This window comes from Oncorhynchus keta, chromosome 14, assembly GCF_023373465.1.
Source record: "Oncorhynchus keta strain PuntledgeMale-10-30-2019 chromosome 14, Oket_V2, whole genome shotgun sequence".
Classification (NCBI taxonomy): Eukaryota; Metazoa; Chordata; class Actinopteri; order Salmoniformes; family Salmonidae; genus Oncorhynchus; species Oncorhynchus keta.
In genome coordinates, this window is record NC_068434.1 from 40,557,979 (window position 1) to 40,574,592 (window position 16,614).

Here is a 16,614-nt window from a genome sequence, read left to right on the forward strand (position 1 = left end):
GTCTGGCAGTTATATTTTCAAATATAACTCGGGTGTTATGATATTTATGTGAACGTGTAGTCATCAATGAGAGCTGGCCATGTGAGAAATCCAAGGGCAACGTCATTGCTATTTTTCACAGAATATAGGACATGTTTTTACCTTGAGCATTGGAGCTGGACCATCAAGGAAGGCATCTCAACTAGCTGAATTTCCATGTAAATGGTCAATAAAGTTATTGTATCGTAAAGTATAGTGTCGTAGCTATATAGGACTCAAAAGTCAAAGTGGGATAACTAATAGAACGTCTGCCATCAAGTTACGATGCCACGTTGGCATTGGTGTAAAGGGTCGGGAGACAGACGCATGAATGCGCAATAGGTTTTTACATTTCTTTACCCAAATTACAGCGTGCCGTGTACAGGCACGGGGATGAAGACCAAACAAACACGTATACAAAACACAGGGTTGAGACCCCAAAAAAGAGCGAGGAGTACCTCAAATAAATACACAATCGCACAGTGATTATCACACGGGATGAGACCCATAACCATCTGCACAATACACGTGGCACGAAAGCCAAAACAACACAGCACAGGTACTCACACGACCAACGGACATTGGAACAATAATCGACAGGACAATGGTGAACAAAGGGCACACTGATCAAAATGGGAATAGGGACCAGGTGTGTGTAATGACAGTTTCGGAGGGATCGGTGACATACAATTACAAATGGTTTCAAAAAGCATCTGTAAGGAATGGTAGTGATCACTCTCTGTGAACATGGAAGACACGTGAAACCAACAACACAATGTCCAGATCAAACAATCCCCCTAGCGGTTTCTAATTTAGCCTCTAAACCCAGGTTTGCAGGCTGGCTTCTGTACAGTGTCTTCCTGTGATGAGGACTAATCAACAGCTCTGAGGTAAGAGGGGATAAGAGAGGAGCAGGGCAGGCAGAGTGAGAGGAGGAGGATAGAGAGAGGGGGGGGGAGACAGGGTGAGAGAAAGAGGGCGCAAGAGAGAGGAGGAGTTGAGACAGACAGAGCGACGGAGGGAGAGAAGGGGTGAGAGAGGGTCCCGTGTGGCTCACGTGGTAAAGCATGGCACATGCAACGGCAGGGTTGTGGGTTCAATTGCCAAGGGGGAATGTATGCACTCATTGCTGTGAATTGCTGTGGATAAGAGTATCTGCTAAATGACACAAATGTAGAGAGAGGAGGGATAGAGCTCTCTCCCCAGACAAGTCCTTATCAGATCCAGAGGAGGAGATCTTCTTTACTGATAGCTGGGACTAATCACAGCTGAGTTCTGAGTCTGAGGCTACTCTCCTGACTGATCTACTCAGTCTAACTGAGACACGCAATATGGCTCTGCTCCTCACTGATCTACACAATCCCAATCTGACTCTACGGCGACGGTTCTACTTTCACTGCCACTGTCTCCCCACAACACCAATCAATCTCAACTCCAAAAGCCAAGCATACACACATTGATATGATAATATTATAGAAACCCTTTTCTCGCAAAAGAAGGATGTAACTGTGAATGTGCAGAACGCTGATAAAACACAAATGCTGCAGGTTTTTATCCTAATGCAAAACAGAATGCCCACCTGCAAATAGCTTTACGACTGTTTGTCTCGGTCTCTTCTTCTTTGCTCAGTGATTCAGCATAGATAGAAGCATAGATTAGCATATACCCACACAACCACCACCCATTTCCCCTGTACTTTCTCTCAGGCAAGAAGGAAGAGCTTCAGCACACGCCAAACACGTATTGACCGGGGGCTGACAGCAGAACATAATTGCAACTGTCAAAAATGGCATGTACTCTGATTTACATGGGAGAGGTGATGTACCTCCCTTTCTCTCAATGTGCTCTTTTCACTTGACGGAAAGCTACTCTGCTTCCTCTGGCATCGTGGACCTGCGGCTTTCAGTTCATTTTTCACTTCCACCACATTGGTTCAGTTCAGCCAACCAGACATGTGTTGCTACTTATATATTCACTATTCTGACAGGAGGCAAGAGGGTCAACACATAGTGGTAGGAATCAATAACAGGAGGGTCCATTAAGAGCAAAAGCTGACGACTCCTGTGACTGTGAGTGAGTGCAGCCAGAGATGAGACAAGATGAGTTTGTATCTATAGGGCCATGCCATTTTCAAAAACGTTGCACACAAAAAAAAATCCTACGGTACCATTGTAGAAGTGTGAACACATACAGTGAGATGTATCATGTACAGTAGTAGTGGCTGCTGTACTCACATTGTCTGTCCTGAGTTTCTTTGCTGGGCAGCCTCCATCCACGGGATGTAGCATGTAATACAGCCGCACTTTATTGGCATGTTTCCGACTCTAGAAGGAAAAAAGGGGGGGAGAAAAGACTAATATTAGCATGAAAATACCAATATTTAATATTTTTCTTTATCCCCCCCAAGGTTTAAATTGTGTAATGAATTGCACATGTACATTCTGATACATTTTGTAATTATTGTTATGCCATTGAACATCTCCCAGAGTGCCATATTGGGCATGTGGGAAGTGAATGGTGAGATCGCATTATGAAAAAAATGATACTGCAGACGGTTGCTTCTTGTCTGACACTGGGGCTGTGTCCCAAAGGGCACATAGTGTACTAATTTTGACGAGACTGGTAAAACAAAATGGTGCCATTTGGGACGCAGCCCCTTTCAAACACTAGATCAAATTAATAATTACTTCAGCTTCCATTAAAGGTGCAAGAGGCCCTCATCACATCACTAACTCATCTATCCCTCGGCTTGGAAAGCAGACAGACAGACAGAGCTACTTTTGGGCTGGGGTAGGGATGGAGGGATAGAAGGAGGACAAAAGAGAGTTAGGACAAGAGGGAGCTGCCAGCTCTTAAAAATTAAAGAAGGGGTCAAAGATGGGGGTGAGGAGCACCAGTGAAGTGTTCAAAACCATTCATTTCATCTCGAAAAGAGAGGAATAGATTTACGAGGCGTGGTGCCAATGGACGAGCACTCATGCAGTGCGACAGACAGACAGACAGACAGACAGACAGACAGACAGACAGACAGACAGACAGACAGACAGACAGACAGACAGACAGACAGACAGACAGACAGACAGACAGACGGACGGCTCCCAGGTTGTCCTCACAGAGACACAGGCAACATCCCAAATTGCATCCTATTCCCTATGTAGTGCAATACTTTCGACCAGGGCCCAAGGCTCTAGTCCACAGTTGTGCAATATAGGGATTTAGGGTGCCATTCGGGACTGAGTCACGGACCCATATTGTCAGCTCAGATGGGGGAGATTGATCCCAAGAAATCTATTTGTCTTTTCTGCCTTTCTTATTTCTGCCTGGGCTGTGGCACCATGAGCGTATTGCACTGTGAAAAGGGCTCTAGCTGAGAAAGAAATGATCTGGTATTATATTAGTGGCAGAGGGAAGTTTAGTGCGGCTCAAACAGACAACAATAAGGGAATGAAACAATCATGCAGGAGCTCTCACTCATCCAATCTCTCAGTAAGTGTGCTCTCAAAGCATTCCTTGGATAGTCTTTTTATTTATATTATGAGGGTGACACCAGGGGACTTGCTACAGAGGGGCGGCAGGTAGCCTAGTGGTTAGAGCGCTGGGCCAGTAAGGTAAAAATCAGTCGTTCTGCACCTGAACAAGGCAGTTAACCAACTGTTCCCCGGTAGCCCGTCATTGTAAATTAGCATTTTGTTCCTAACTGACTTGCAATAGTTAAATAAAAAAATACATTCAACAGCTAAATGCATCAGCTGCACATTAAGAATGTTACAAATAATCCACTCGCGTCAATTTTATTCAAAAGCCAATCGAATATCAATAGAACATTCAGGTAACTTGCACCGTCCCACCTGCCACAGCAAACACTGCCCGTTTTTCAATTACAGCAGCTACTGTGGGTCTCTCTACTCTGGAACACATAGTGTACATCTATAGTGTATTGCCAGGAAACCCCATAACACTCAACAACTTCAAACATAGACTCTGGCCTGTCCAATGAGCCAGACGTCTTAAAGAATTCCACAGTTACCAAAGCACCCTCGCAATGTTACCAAAGATGGTTGAGTATTAAAGATAGGTAGAAACGGCTTCTTCAATCGAAATCCCCGATCACGCTCGTAGGCGATGTCATTGCGACGTTAGCTAGCTAAACTCATGCGGAGGAACACGGCATCAGGTCTAATGGACGTGTCGCGCGAACTGCACATATGCAGGCCATCAAAACAAAAGGCACTTGTTTTTGACGAAAATGAAAACTTGCGCGCACACACACACACGCACGCACGCACGCACGCACGCACGCACGCACGCACACACACACACACACACACACACACACACACACACACACACACACACACACACACACACACACACACACACACACACACACACACACACACATTTCTGTAAAAGAAAATATCATGTTTAGGATTATTGTCAATCTCATAGCACATGATGTTGGGGGTTTGGTGTTGAAATTATAATCCAGTAGTTAGTTCTCTTTCAAAGGAGAGATGTGGCAGAGCTTTACAATACCAAAGTAGAGTGCATTCAACTGAATACATGCATTTTCTGTACAAAATGTATTGCCCTATTCACACATTTTAAAAAATCGATAACATAGACCATCACACTATTGAATTTGATATTTTAGGGCCATGGGCATATCTGAAACAAATCTGTAAAAATTATATGATGAAGCTTTTGAATCTGGCCTTAGAAATAACACAAATATATGTAAAATCAGGTAATGCCAAATGTAAATCTGCTTTCAAGTGATTGAAATGCATTATGCAGGCATTGGAAAATTCAGGAAAGCAGAAAGAAAATCATCAGGCAATCATTTTGATTTTCATCTTTCTTAGAACAGAATACTTGTTCCTGAGAGTCTTAGCTAAGCTTGGGATAAGTATAGTCTACACCTGTTGTTTTTCGAATCATGTGACAAATTCAATTTGATTTGATTTAAATTGAGAAGCTCAATTCATTTCCCCAATCATTCTATGCAGAAGTCCCATATATGTTCCTGGGAGACTTAGCTTTCATTTGTGGGGTCATAATAGCTAATAGCCTAAACCGTTCACACCCAAGAGACAAATTCACAGGAAGAAAACAAACGGTCAATGTTGTCTTTATTGACAACTTTGACATTTTTTGGAAAGAACAAATATTCTACAAAGGAGATGGAATTCACCCAAACTATCTTGGGGCTTATCCATTGCAAGGCCATTTTAAGGCTGCTCTGAGAGACTGACTGGTATAGAACCTGCACTCTACCCGGGTTATCCCAACCACCATCACACATCAAACTGTTTCTGATGTTAAAATCTGCATTGTCCCCGTCTTAATTTCAATAGTATTTAAACAGCCACAGAGAAGATGCAGCCGCAAGCCAATCAGGGCAAGCTTTGACAACTTAATTTATATTCCTATGAAATCTCCTGACTTACTTAAATGATCAAGTTTATAATGACCTGGTTAGGGTAAATATGGACACCCCTGCTGTTTTTACATCTCATAAAGGGCTGGGTTTGTTACATTTAAATGTGCGAAGTATTGACGTCAAAGATGGACTTTATCGATATGTGGATGCATGACACAAACACAGACATTTTTGTTTTATCAGAGACTTGATTAAATGATTCGATCATGGATAAGGACATTGACATTGCTAATTACAACATTTTTAGATGTAACGGGCAGAGAAAAGGGGGCGATGTACAGTACCAGTCAAAAGTTTGGACAAAACTACTCAGTCAAGGGTTTTTCATTATTTTTAATATGTCCTACATTGTAGAATAATTGTGAAGACATCACACTATGAAATAACACACATGGAATCATGCATATAGTAACCAAAAAAGTGTCATACAAATGAAAATACATTTTATATTTGAGATTCTTCAAAGTAGCCACCCTTTACCTTGATGACACTCTTGGCATTCTCTCAACCAGCTTTAGGAGAAAGGCTAGGTATTTCTATATTGATAAATGTGTTTGTATTGTTTGATTATTTATGGTGTATATAATATATGCTATTTATTACATTTTTTGTTTTAAATTGTGTATAATTTTATCTTCTGTATTGTTCCCAGGGCACATTTGCAAATGAGACCTTGGTCTCAATGTGTTTTTCCCTGGTTAAAAAAAAAGAGTCAAACAGCCTGCCCGCCCATTCCGAGGTGTCCACAAGGTCCTAAAGCACACCAGAGCCATGTTTTTACAGCCTATAATTTCACAATTCTTTGAGAATCAAAAGGTTCGGGGCTGGAACAAAAACATTCAGGGCTGCAGCTCCAGAAGCCCACCATTAATGACACAGATAGGTGCCACTCTCCTATGTTGCATCCATCTGAATCCATCTGAGTTTCTCTGCTCTGAGGCAATACACACACTGTGCTGCTGGCAATGTGAACGTCTACTAACTACAGCATTGGAACACAGCCTACATACAACCAACCCAATGGCAAGAGAGGACCTAAAGGCACTGAAAAAACCAACACCCCTAGGGGAACGTGAAAGACCTCAGTGTGTCAGTTGGTTTATTATGTCTGTATCCCAAATGGTACCCTACTTACTATTTAGTGCACCGCTATTAGTGCACGACTAGTAGACAGTATATACTACTACACCACGAGTAGTGCACTTCATAGGGAAAGGGGTGCCATTTGGGACACAAACCTTAACTGGGGATAGGAGCCTGTGGAAACCTAGAAGAAAGTAGTACAGTTGTGAAGGATGAGTGAGAAGCAACCAACCACCAGTATAAGAGAGTAACATCTGTTCATGGAGAATCATCTCCACTACTGTTGGCATTGGTGATGATATCTCCATGGGGAGTCTAAAATGCCAAAGGCCATGCAGAGGTACTGTATCTCCTTGGCAGTTCTGTATTGTATATAGGATAGTGGTATATAAGGTATGACCAATAGGATAGTAGTATATGCTGTATGACCTATAGGGTAGTAGTATATACTGTATGGCCAATAGGAAAGCAGTATATACTGTATGACCAATAGGATAGTAGTAAATACTGTATGACCAATAGAGCTTGCCTTACTTTCCTCTCAATTGCAAGCATCCTCTGCTACTGATATAAATAAACTGTCAGTGTCACATCTGCTTCTGCCACGCCCTCTAGTGCTCATCCTGTACCTCCTTGACCTGCCACCACTCCCCCAGTGCATTCTCCCTCTCCCTCTCTCTGTGTGTGTGTGTGTGTGTGTGTGTGTGTGTGTGTGTGTGTGTGTGTGTGTGTGTGTGTGTGTGTGTGTGTGTGTGTGTGTGTGTGTGTGTGTGTGTGTGTGTGTGTGTGTGTGTGTGTGTGTGATTGTGTGGGCGGAGACAGGTGTGCTGGAGTCAGAACAGATCCCCACTAGCTGCAAACTGTTCCATAATCAAGACAAATACTCAGTCCTGTCAATTCCACGCTGCCAGATCGTAATCTTAGTCAGTCGCTTAGTCAGTCCATGTTTCTAGCCATTTGTTCCTGTTGTCCTGTTGTGCCCATTTTCCCTTGCCTGGTGCTGTTTCCCTCTCCGCTGCAGTTCTGCCCACTCTGACTCTGGTACCTGTCTCCAGTACAACATCTCGCCAGTCCTGCTACTCTGTCCTGGATTCCCCACTCTACGCTCCCTTGGATTCCCCTCTGGACCTGCTTACCCTGTCCCAACACCTCTCGCTCCAGCCTCAGCCTCCGCACGTGGTTTCCGGCAACCTGCCCGGGCTCAACCCCCCCCGCCTCCCCCACCTTCGGCTCTTGGGTTCACCTGTTCCACTCCGCGTGACAGGCAGTAGCAGGAAGGAAGTCTCTGGTGCCTTTGTTTTTACAAAGCTGGCACTAAATGCACGGTTGACAAAATCAGGACGGAGGAAAAATCCATATTGCATTACCACCACATCAGTGAGCTGATCAGAGAAGCTCTACGATCTCTGTGCCCTGGGGGAGGAGGGGAGGGAGGTGGAGAGACCTCGGGATTTAATCTACTCCCTGCCCAATGGCCTCGGGAATTAATCTACTCCCTGCCCAATGGCCTATCGGCAGATTCCCCAGCCGTGCCACCCTCTGGTCCAGTCATTATGTCTGCCCACTATAGGCAAGCTCTGTCCCAAATGGTAAATATGGCTATTAGTGCATCACTTGTAGACAGTATATACTACCACACCAGTAGTAGTGCACTTTATAGGGAAAGGGGGGTCATTTGGGATGCAAACTTTAACTGGGGAAACTTAGAAGAAAGTAGTACAGTTGTGAAGGATGAGTGAGAAGCAACCAACCACCAGTGTAAGAGAGTAAAATCTGCTCATGGAGAATCATCTCCACTACTGATGGCATTGGTGATGATATCTCCATGGGGAGTCTAAAATGCCAAAGGCCATGCAGAGGTACTGTATCTCCTTGGCAGTTCTGTATTGTATATAGGATAGTAGTATATACTGTATGGCCAATAGGATAGTAGTATATACTGTATGACCAATAGAGCTTGCCTTACTTTCCTCTCGATTGCGAGCGGCCTCTGCTACTGATATAAATAAACTGGCAGTAACAGGAAGGAAGTCTCTGGTGCCTTTATTTTTACAAAGCTGGCACTAAATGCACGGTTGACAAAATCAGGACGGAGGAAAAATCCATATTGCATTACCACCACATCACATCAGTGAGCTGATCAGAGAAGCTCTATGATCTCTGTGCCCTGGGGGAGGAGGGGAGAGAGGGGGAGAGACCTCTGAATTTAATCTACTCCCTGCCCAATGGCCCCTCGGCAGATTCTCCAGCCGTGCCACCCTCTGGTCCGGTCCTTATGTCTGGCCCACTATAGGCAGGCTCTGTCCCAAATGGTATATAGTGCACTACTTGGGCTCTGGTCAAGAGTTGTCCACTATATAGGGAATAGGCTGACAGTTAGGATGCAGACACAAAGACAAGGGGGCAAGACTTCTCAAGAAAAGAGGAGGAAAATAAAACAGTATCATGATGCTAAAGGATAGTTGTGATTCTGTTGATGTCTGTCGTGTCTGAAGTGTTTAGAGTAGAGGTAAACTATGCATTTCCTTTGCCTTCTCTTTATCAATTGTAGAAATGTGTTAAAACCAATTGAGAAAATGTAAATCAAACTAAATGAGTTTTCAAACTGTTTGCGCAGGTTGACGTTTATTGGGATAAGTCTTGTCCTGGATGCAGGACTGAGCGATTTCTGCTAGACTGGCCAGCTGCAAAGTCAAAATTGGCTATATTGTAAAAATGTATGAAAACCAAAATTAGCTTTTGATCTTAAATTAAGGTTCGGCATTAGAGCTAGCAGTGTGGTTAAGGTTTGATTTAAGGTTAGGGTTAAGTTTAAAATCATATTTTATGACTTTGTGGATGTGCCAGCAAGTGACCTCTCTGCAGAGCTACCTCCAGAACAAGATTCATAAGAAAAACATTAATCTGCACTGTTTGCATGACTGACCGTTGCATTCCTATATTGTGCTACAAGTCAATACTGCTTGATCACTCACAGACAGAATGTGACCTGTTAGCAACATCTGCAGTCATCATAATGAACTGCTTGCTAATATGACTGTTAGTGTTACGTAACATCATGTCGTGGCAGACTGGTTGACCTACCTCTTGGGAACTAATTGGAGCCATTAAAATGAGCCAACCCTTAAGTATGTTCTGATTTGGACTGGACAAGTTGGCCTGCTGGGTAATGGAGCAGGCTAGCAGCCCTTGAGGAGGCCTCATTACGTAAAGAAGTCAGTCAGACAAACCAGGCCTGACACAGATTAGGTCAGGTAAACTCCAGAGAGAGACACTAGGATGGGGAAGGGGAAAGGGGCTGAGTGGCTGTCACTGGGCTTTTGGTGTTCTTCAAATCAAATCAAATCCAATTTTAATTGTCACATACACGTGTTCAGCAGATCTTATTGCTGGTGAAGCGAAATTCATGTGTTTCTAGCTCCAACAGTGCAGTAATATCTAACAATTCACAACAATACACACAATACACACAACCTAAAAATAAAATAATCCAATTAAGAAATATATAAATATTAGGATGAGCAATGTCGGAGTGGCAGAGACTAAAATACAATTGAATAGAATTCAGTATATACACAGGAGGTGAGTAAGCAAAAATATGTAAACATCAGAGTGGCTAGTGTTCCACTATTAAAGTGGCCAGTGATGTCAAGTCTATGAATAATGGGCAGAAGCCTCTAAGGTGCAGGGTTATGTAACCGGGTGGGAGTTGCCTAGTGATGGCTATTTAACAGTCTGATGGCCTTGAGATAGAAGCTGTTTTTCAGTCTCTCGGTCCCAGCTTTGATGCACCTGTACTGACCTCGCCTTCTGGATGATAGCGGGGTGAACAGGCAGTGGCTCGGGTGGTTATCGTCTTTGATGATCTTTTTGGCCTTCCTGTGACATCAGGTGCTGTAGGTGTCCTGGAGGGCAGGTAGTTTGTCCCCGGTGATGCGTTGGGCAGACCGCACCACCCTCTGGAGAGCCCTGCGGTTGCGGGCGGTGCAGTTGCCGTACCAGGCGGTGATACAGCCGGCAGGATGCTCTCAATTGTGCATCTGTAAAAGTTTGTGAGGGTTGTAAGGTGCCAAGCCAAATTTCTTCAGCCTCCACCACACTGTCTGTGCGTGAGGCCCATTTAAACTTGTCAGTGATGTGTATACCAAGGAACTTGAAGCTTTCCACCTGCTCCACTGCGCTCCCATCGATGTGGATAGAGGTGTGCTCCCTCTGTTGTTTCCTGAAATCCACAATCAGCTCCTTTGTTTTGTCGACATTGAGTGAGAGGATATTTTCCTGGCACCACACTCCCAGGGCCCTCCTCTTGGTAGGCTGTCTCGTAATTGTTGGTAATTAGACCTACTACTGTTGTGTCGTCTGCAAACTTGGTGATTGAGTTGGAGGCGTGCATGGCCACGCAGTCATGGGTGAAAAGGGAGTACAGGACAGGGCTGAGCACAAACCCTTGTGGGGCCCGTGTGTTCAGGATCAGCGAAGTGGAGGTGTTGTTTCCTAACTTCACCACCTGGGGGCGGCCCATCAGGAAGTCCAGGACCCAGTTGCACATGGTGTCATTCAGACCCAGGGCCCCAAGCTTAATGATGAGCTTGGAGGGTACTATGGTGTTGAATGCTGAGCTATAGTCAATGAACAGCAGTCTGACTTACAGTTGAAGTCGGAAGTTTGCATACACTTAGGTTGGCGTCATTAAGACTCGTTTTCAACCACACATTTCTTATAAACAAACTGTAGTTTTGGCAAGTCGGTTAGGACATCTACTTCATGCATTTTTCCAACAATTGTTTACATACAGATTATTTCACTTATAATTCACTGTATAACAATTCCAGTGGGTCAGACGTTTACATACACTAAGTTGACTATGCCTTTAAACAGCTTGGAAAATTCCAGAAAATTATGTCATGGCTTTAGAAGCCTCTGATAGGCTAATTGACATCATTTGAGTCAATTGGAGGTGTACCTGTGGATGTATTTCAAGGTCTACCTTCAAACTCAGTGCCTCTTTGCTTGACATCATGGGGAAATCAAAGGAAAACTTCAGAAGAAAAATGGTAGACCTTCACAAGTCTGGTTCATCCTCGGGAGCAATTTCCAAACGCCTGAAGATACCACATTCATCTGTACAAACAATGGTACGCAATTATAAACACCACGGGACCACACAGCCGTCATACTGCTCAGGAAGGAGACGCATTCTGTCTCCTAGAGATGAACGCACTTTGGTGCGAAAAGTGCAATCAATCCCAGAACAACAGCACAGTAAAACAACCTTGTGAAGATGCTGGAGGAAACAGGTACAAAAGTATCTATATCCACAGTAAAACAAGTCCTATATCGACATAACCTGAAAGGCCACTCAGCAAGAAAGAAGCCACTGCTCCAAAACCTCCACAAAAAAAGCCAGATTACAGCTTGCAACTGCACATGGGGACAAATATTGTACTTTTGGAGAAATGTCCTCTGGTCTGATGAAACAAAAATAGAACTGTTTGGCCATAATGACCGTCATTAAGTTTGTAGGAAAAAGGGGGAGGCTTGCAAGCTGAAGAACACCATCCCAATCGTGAAGCACGGGGGTGGCAGCATCATGTTGTGGGGATGCTTTGCTGCAGGAGGGACTGGTGCACTTCACAAAATAGATGGCATCATTAGAAGGAAAATTCTGTAGATATATTGAAGCAACATCTCAAGATATCAGTCAGGAAGTTAAAGCTTGTTTGCAAATGGGTCTCCCAAATGGACAATGACCCCAAGCATACTTCCAAAGTTGTGGCAAAATGGCTTAAAGACAACAAAGTCAAGGTATTGGAGTGGCCATCACAAAGCCCTGACCTCAATCCCACAGAAAATTTGTGGGCAGAAATGAAAAAGCGTGTGCCAGCAAGGAGAACTACAAACCTGACTCAGTTACACCAGCTCTGTCAGGAGGAATGGGCCAACATTCACCCAATTTATTGTGGGAAAAGTTAAAAAAGTTGAACTATTTAAAGGCAATGCTACCAAATACTAATTGAGTGTATGTAAACTTCTGACCCACTGGGAATGTGATGAACGAAATACAAGCTGAAATAAATCATTCTCTCTACTATTATTCTGACATTTCACATTCTTAAAATGGTGATCCTAACTGACCCAAGACATGTAATTTTTACTAGGATTAAATGTCAGGAATTGTTAAAAACTGAGTTTAAACGTATTTGGCAGAGGGGTATGTAAACTTCCGACTTCAACTGTAGGTATTCCTCTAGTTCAGATGGGATAGGGCAGTGTGCAGTGAGATTGTCTGTGGATCTATTGGGGCGGTAAGCAAATTGAAGTGGGTCTAGGGTAGCAGGTAAGGTAGAGGTGATATGATCCTTAACTAGCCGCTCTAATCACATCATGATGACAGAAGTGAGGGCTACAGGGCGATAGTCTATTAGTTCAGTTACATTTGCTTTCTTGGGTACAGGAACCATGCTGGACAACTTGAAGCAAGTGGGGGCAGCAGACTGGTATAGGGAGAGATTGAATATGTCTGTAAACACTCCAGCCAGCTGGTCTGCACATGCTCTGAGGTTTTGGCTAGGGATGCTGTCTGGGCCAGCAGCCTTGCTAGAGTTAACATGCTTAAATGTCTTACTCACATTGAAGGAGAAGGAGAGCCCACAGTCCTTGGTAGCGAGCCGCGTCGGTGGCACTGTGTTATCCTGAAAGCGGATGAAGATGGTGTTCAGCTTGTCCGGAAGCAGGACGTCAGTGTCTGCGACGTTGCTGGTTTTCCCTTTGTAGTCCGTGATTGTCTGTAGACCCTGCCACATACGTCTCAAAGTCTGAGCCATTTATTTGCGACTCCACTTTGTCTCTGTACTGACGTTTTGCTTGTTTGATAACTACACTGTTTGTATTTGGCCATATTCCCAGTTCACGCTTTCAATTTTGCACGAATGCTGCCATCTATCCACGGTTTCTAGTTAGGGTAGGTTTTAATAGTCACAGTGGGTACAACGTCTTCTATACACTACACTGAAAAACTCAGTCACCATATCCATGTATTTGTCGACATTATTATCGGAGGCTACCTGGGAACATATCCCAATCCACATAATCAAAACAATCTTGAAGCATGGATTTCGATTGGTCAGACCAGTGTTGAATAGTCCTTAGCACGGGTACTTCCTGTTTGAGCTTCTGCCTATAGGAAAGGAGGAGCAAAATGGAGCAATTATCAGATTTGCCGAAGGGAGCATGTAGTTTAATCTGTGGCCTTGTAGGGATCCCCGAAGCTGGAGTAGTAGTGGTCGAGTGTTTTAGCAGTGCGCGTACTCCAGTCAATGTGTTCATAGAACTTCGGTAGCATTTTCCTTACATTTTCTTTGATAAAATACCAGCTACAATAAATGGCATTTGATTGTAAGGTATTCTAGGTTGAGTGAACAAAAGGACTTGCGTTTCTGTATGTTTTCACAATCACACCAGTGGTGGTTAATCATGAAACATACACCCGCCTTTTTTCTTCCCAGAGAGATCTTTATTCCTGTCTGCGCGATATACTGAAAACCCATCTGGCTATATGGACAAAGACAATATATCCCGAGAGAGCCCTGTTTCCATGAAACAGAGTATGTTACAATCCCTGATGTCTCTCTGCAAGGAGATTCTCACCCTGAGCTCGTTACTTTATTATCCAGAGACTGAACATTAGAGAGTAATATACTCGGAAGCGGCGGATGGTGTGAGCGCCTCCTGAGTCAGACTAGAAGTCCACTTCGAATACCTCTTCTCCACTGGCGGCGTCTTGGAGCAGCCTCTTGGATAAGTTCAATTGCCCTGGGGTTGCGAACAAAGGATCCCATTCGGGAAAGTTGCTGGTGAGTTTCCGCCGCTCTGATATCCAAAAGCTATTTCCGGCTGTATGTAATAACACAAAAAACATTCTGAGCTAATAATGTAAGAAATAACACACAGAAAGACGAAATACTGCGGAGTTGCTTAGTTGCAAGAAGCAGAGCTGCCATGTCTGTCTGCGTCATCTTTGGTGTTTAATGCAACTGTATGATGCAACTGTGTCTGGTTTACAGTGACCGAATGACTAACATCCTTGACTGTATTTAGCATCTAGTTTAATCTGTACCTTATTGATTACCATTAACTGGGTGTTTCAGGACATATCATAGATCACTGCATGGAAACACATCACCATTCACATTGCAAATTGTGTTTAAGTACAGAGAAAAATGCAGTTTTCCTCAGCTCTACCTTCTTACTGAACGGGAAGGACACCTTTTTGGAATGTTATAACGACCTCCTACCAACATTCCTACCACCATGTAATTTCTACATCTATGCTATCCCGTCCTCCCCGTTCAGTTTTGTCTCGTGGTGAATAATATCTGCACTTAGAACCCAATCAGCTACAAGAGACTGTGGTGAAGTGCTGCTCACTTCATGTGTTTTCTACACATAGCTGTGGGCAATGGATTATTCAGACACCATATAAGCCCAGCTGTTTCCTGAATGGATGAATGCAGAGCTTATCAGGGCTGTGTTCCAAATGGCACCCTACTCCCTATGTTGTGCACTACTTTTGTGTAGGGCCCACATGGCTCTGGTCTAAAATACTGCACTATATAGGGAATAGGGTGCCATTTGGGACACAGAGAGCAGAAAAAGCAGTGCACTCCGTCAGTGAATGCTGTCAGGCTGCGTACAGTTAAATGGGAAACAGTGGAGGACTAATTGATGTGACTGTATATGTGAGCACCCATGCTGGGTTCCATTTGGAGGAGCTGAGAAGTTGCTATACCCACCAGCACAACCTGCAGTGTTCCCCTATTAGTGTTCTGAATGTTCTTTTTGTCAACCTAACACCTCTCTCTCTCCAGTTCACATCCAATTTCTGTCTGTGTCAGTTTGTAGTCATCATATTTACTATCTAACATTCAAATTCTATCTTACATTTACATTTACATTTAAGTCATTTAGCAGACGCTCTTATCCAGAGCGACTTACAAATTGGTGCATTCACCTTATGACATCCAGTGGAACAGCCACTTTACAATAGTGCATCTAAATCTTTTAAGGGGGGTGAGAAGGATTACTTTATCCTATCCTAGGTATTCCTTAAAGAGGTGGGGTTTCAGGTGTCTCCGGAAGGTGGTGATTGACTCCGCTGTCCTGGCGTCGTGAGGGAGTTTGTTCCACCATTGGGGGCCAGAGCAGCGAACAGTTTTGACTGGGCTGAGCGGGAACTGTACTTCCTCAGTGGTAGGGAGGCGAGCAGGCCAGAGGTGGATGAACGCAGTGCCCTTGTTTGGGTGTAGGGCCTGATCAGAGCCTGGAGGTACTGAGGTGCCGTTCCCCTCACAGCTCCGTAGGCAAGCACCATGGTCTTGTAGCGGATGCGAGCTTCAACTGGAAGCCAGTGGAGAGAGCGGAGGAGCGGGGTGACGTGAGAGAACTTGGGAAGGTTGAACACCAGACGGGCTGCGGCGTTCTGGATGAGTTGTAGGGGTTTAATGGCACAGGCAGGGAGCCCAGCCAACAGCGAGTTGCAGTAATCCAGATGGGAGATGACAAGTGCCTGGATTAGGACCTGCGCCGCTTCCTGTGTGAGGCAGGGTCATACTCTGCGGATGTTGTAGAGCATGAACCTACAGGAACGGGCCACCGCCTTGATGTTAGTTGAGAACGACAGGGTGTTGTCCAGGATCACGCCAAGGTTCTTAGAGCTCTGGGAGGAGGACACAATGGAGTTGTCAACCGTGATGGCGAGATCATGGAACGGGCAGTCCTTCCCCGGGAGGAAGAGCAGCTCCGTCTTGCCGAGGTTCAGCTTGAGGTGGTGATCCGTCATCCACACTGATATGTCTGCCAGACATGCAGAGATGCGATTCGCCACCTGGTCATCAGAAGGGGGAAAGGAGAAGATTAATTGTGTGTCGTCTGCATAGCAATGATAGGAGAGACCATGTGAGGTTATGACAGAGCCAAGTGACTTGGTGTATAGCGAGAATAGGAGAGGGCCTAGAACAGAGCCCTGGGGGACACCAGTGGTGAGAGCGCGTGGTGAGGAGACAGATTCTCGC

The 16,614-nt window shown here is 44.5% G+C and overlaps 1 protein-coding gene across 2 annotated transcripts in view; it reads right to left on the reverse strand.

Moving 5' to 3' along the window:
* The window catches only part of zmat4a (zinc finger, matrin-type 4a), a 151,579-nt gene that overhangs the window by 84,223 nt on the left and 50,742 nt on the right, over positions 1-16,614 (reverse strand). The window contains exons 1-2 of one of the 2 annotated variants that reach the window (XM_052461770.1): positions 13,174-13,383; positions 2,253-2,342 (exon numbers count right to left, since the gene is read on the reverse strand). In XM_052461770.1, the coding sequence (XP_052317730.1) occupies positions 2,253-2,342; positions 13,174-13,368 (285 nt within the window). In that variant the 5' untranslated portion in view covers positions 13,369-13,383. Of the gene's footprint in view, positions 1-2,252; positions 2,343-13,173; positions 13,384-16,614 lie in introns of those variants that run through there. The other variant, XM_052461771.1, reaches the window with a different exon arrangement.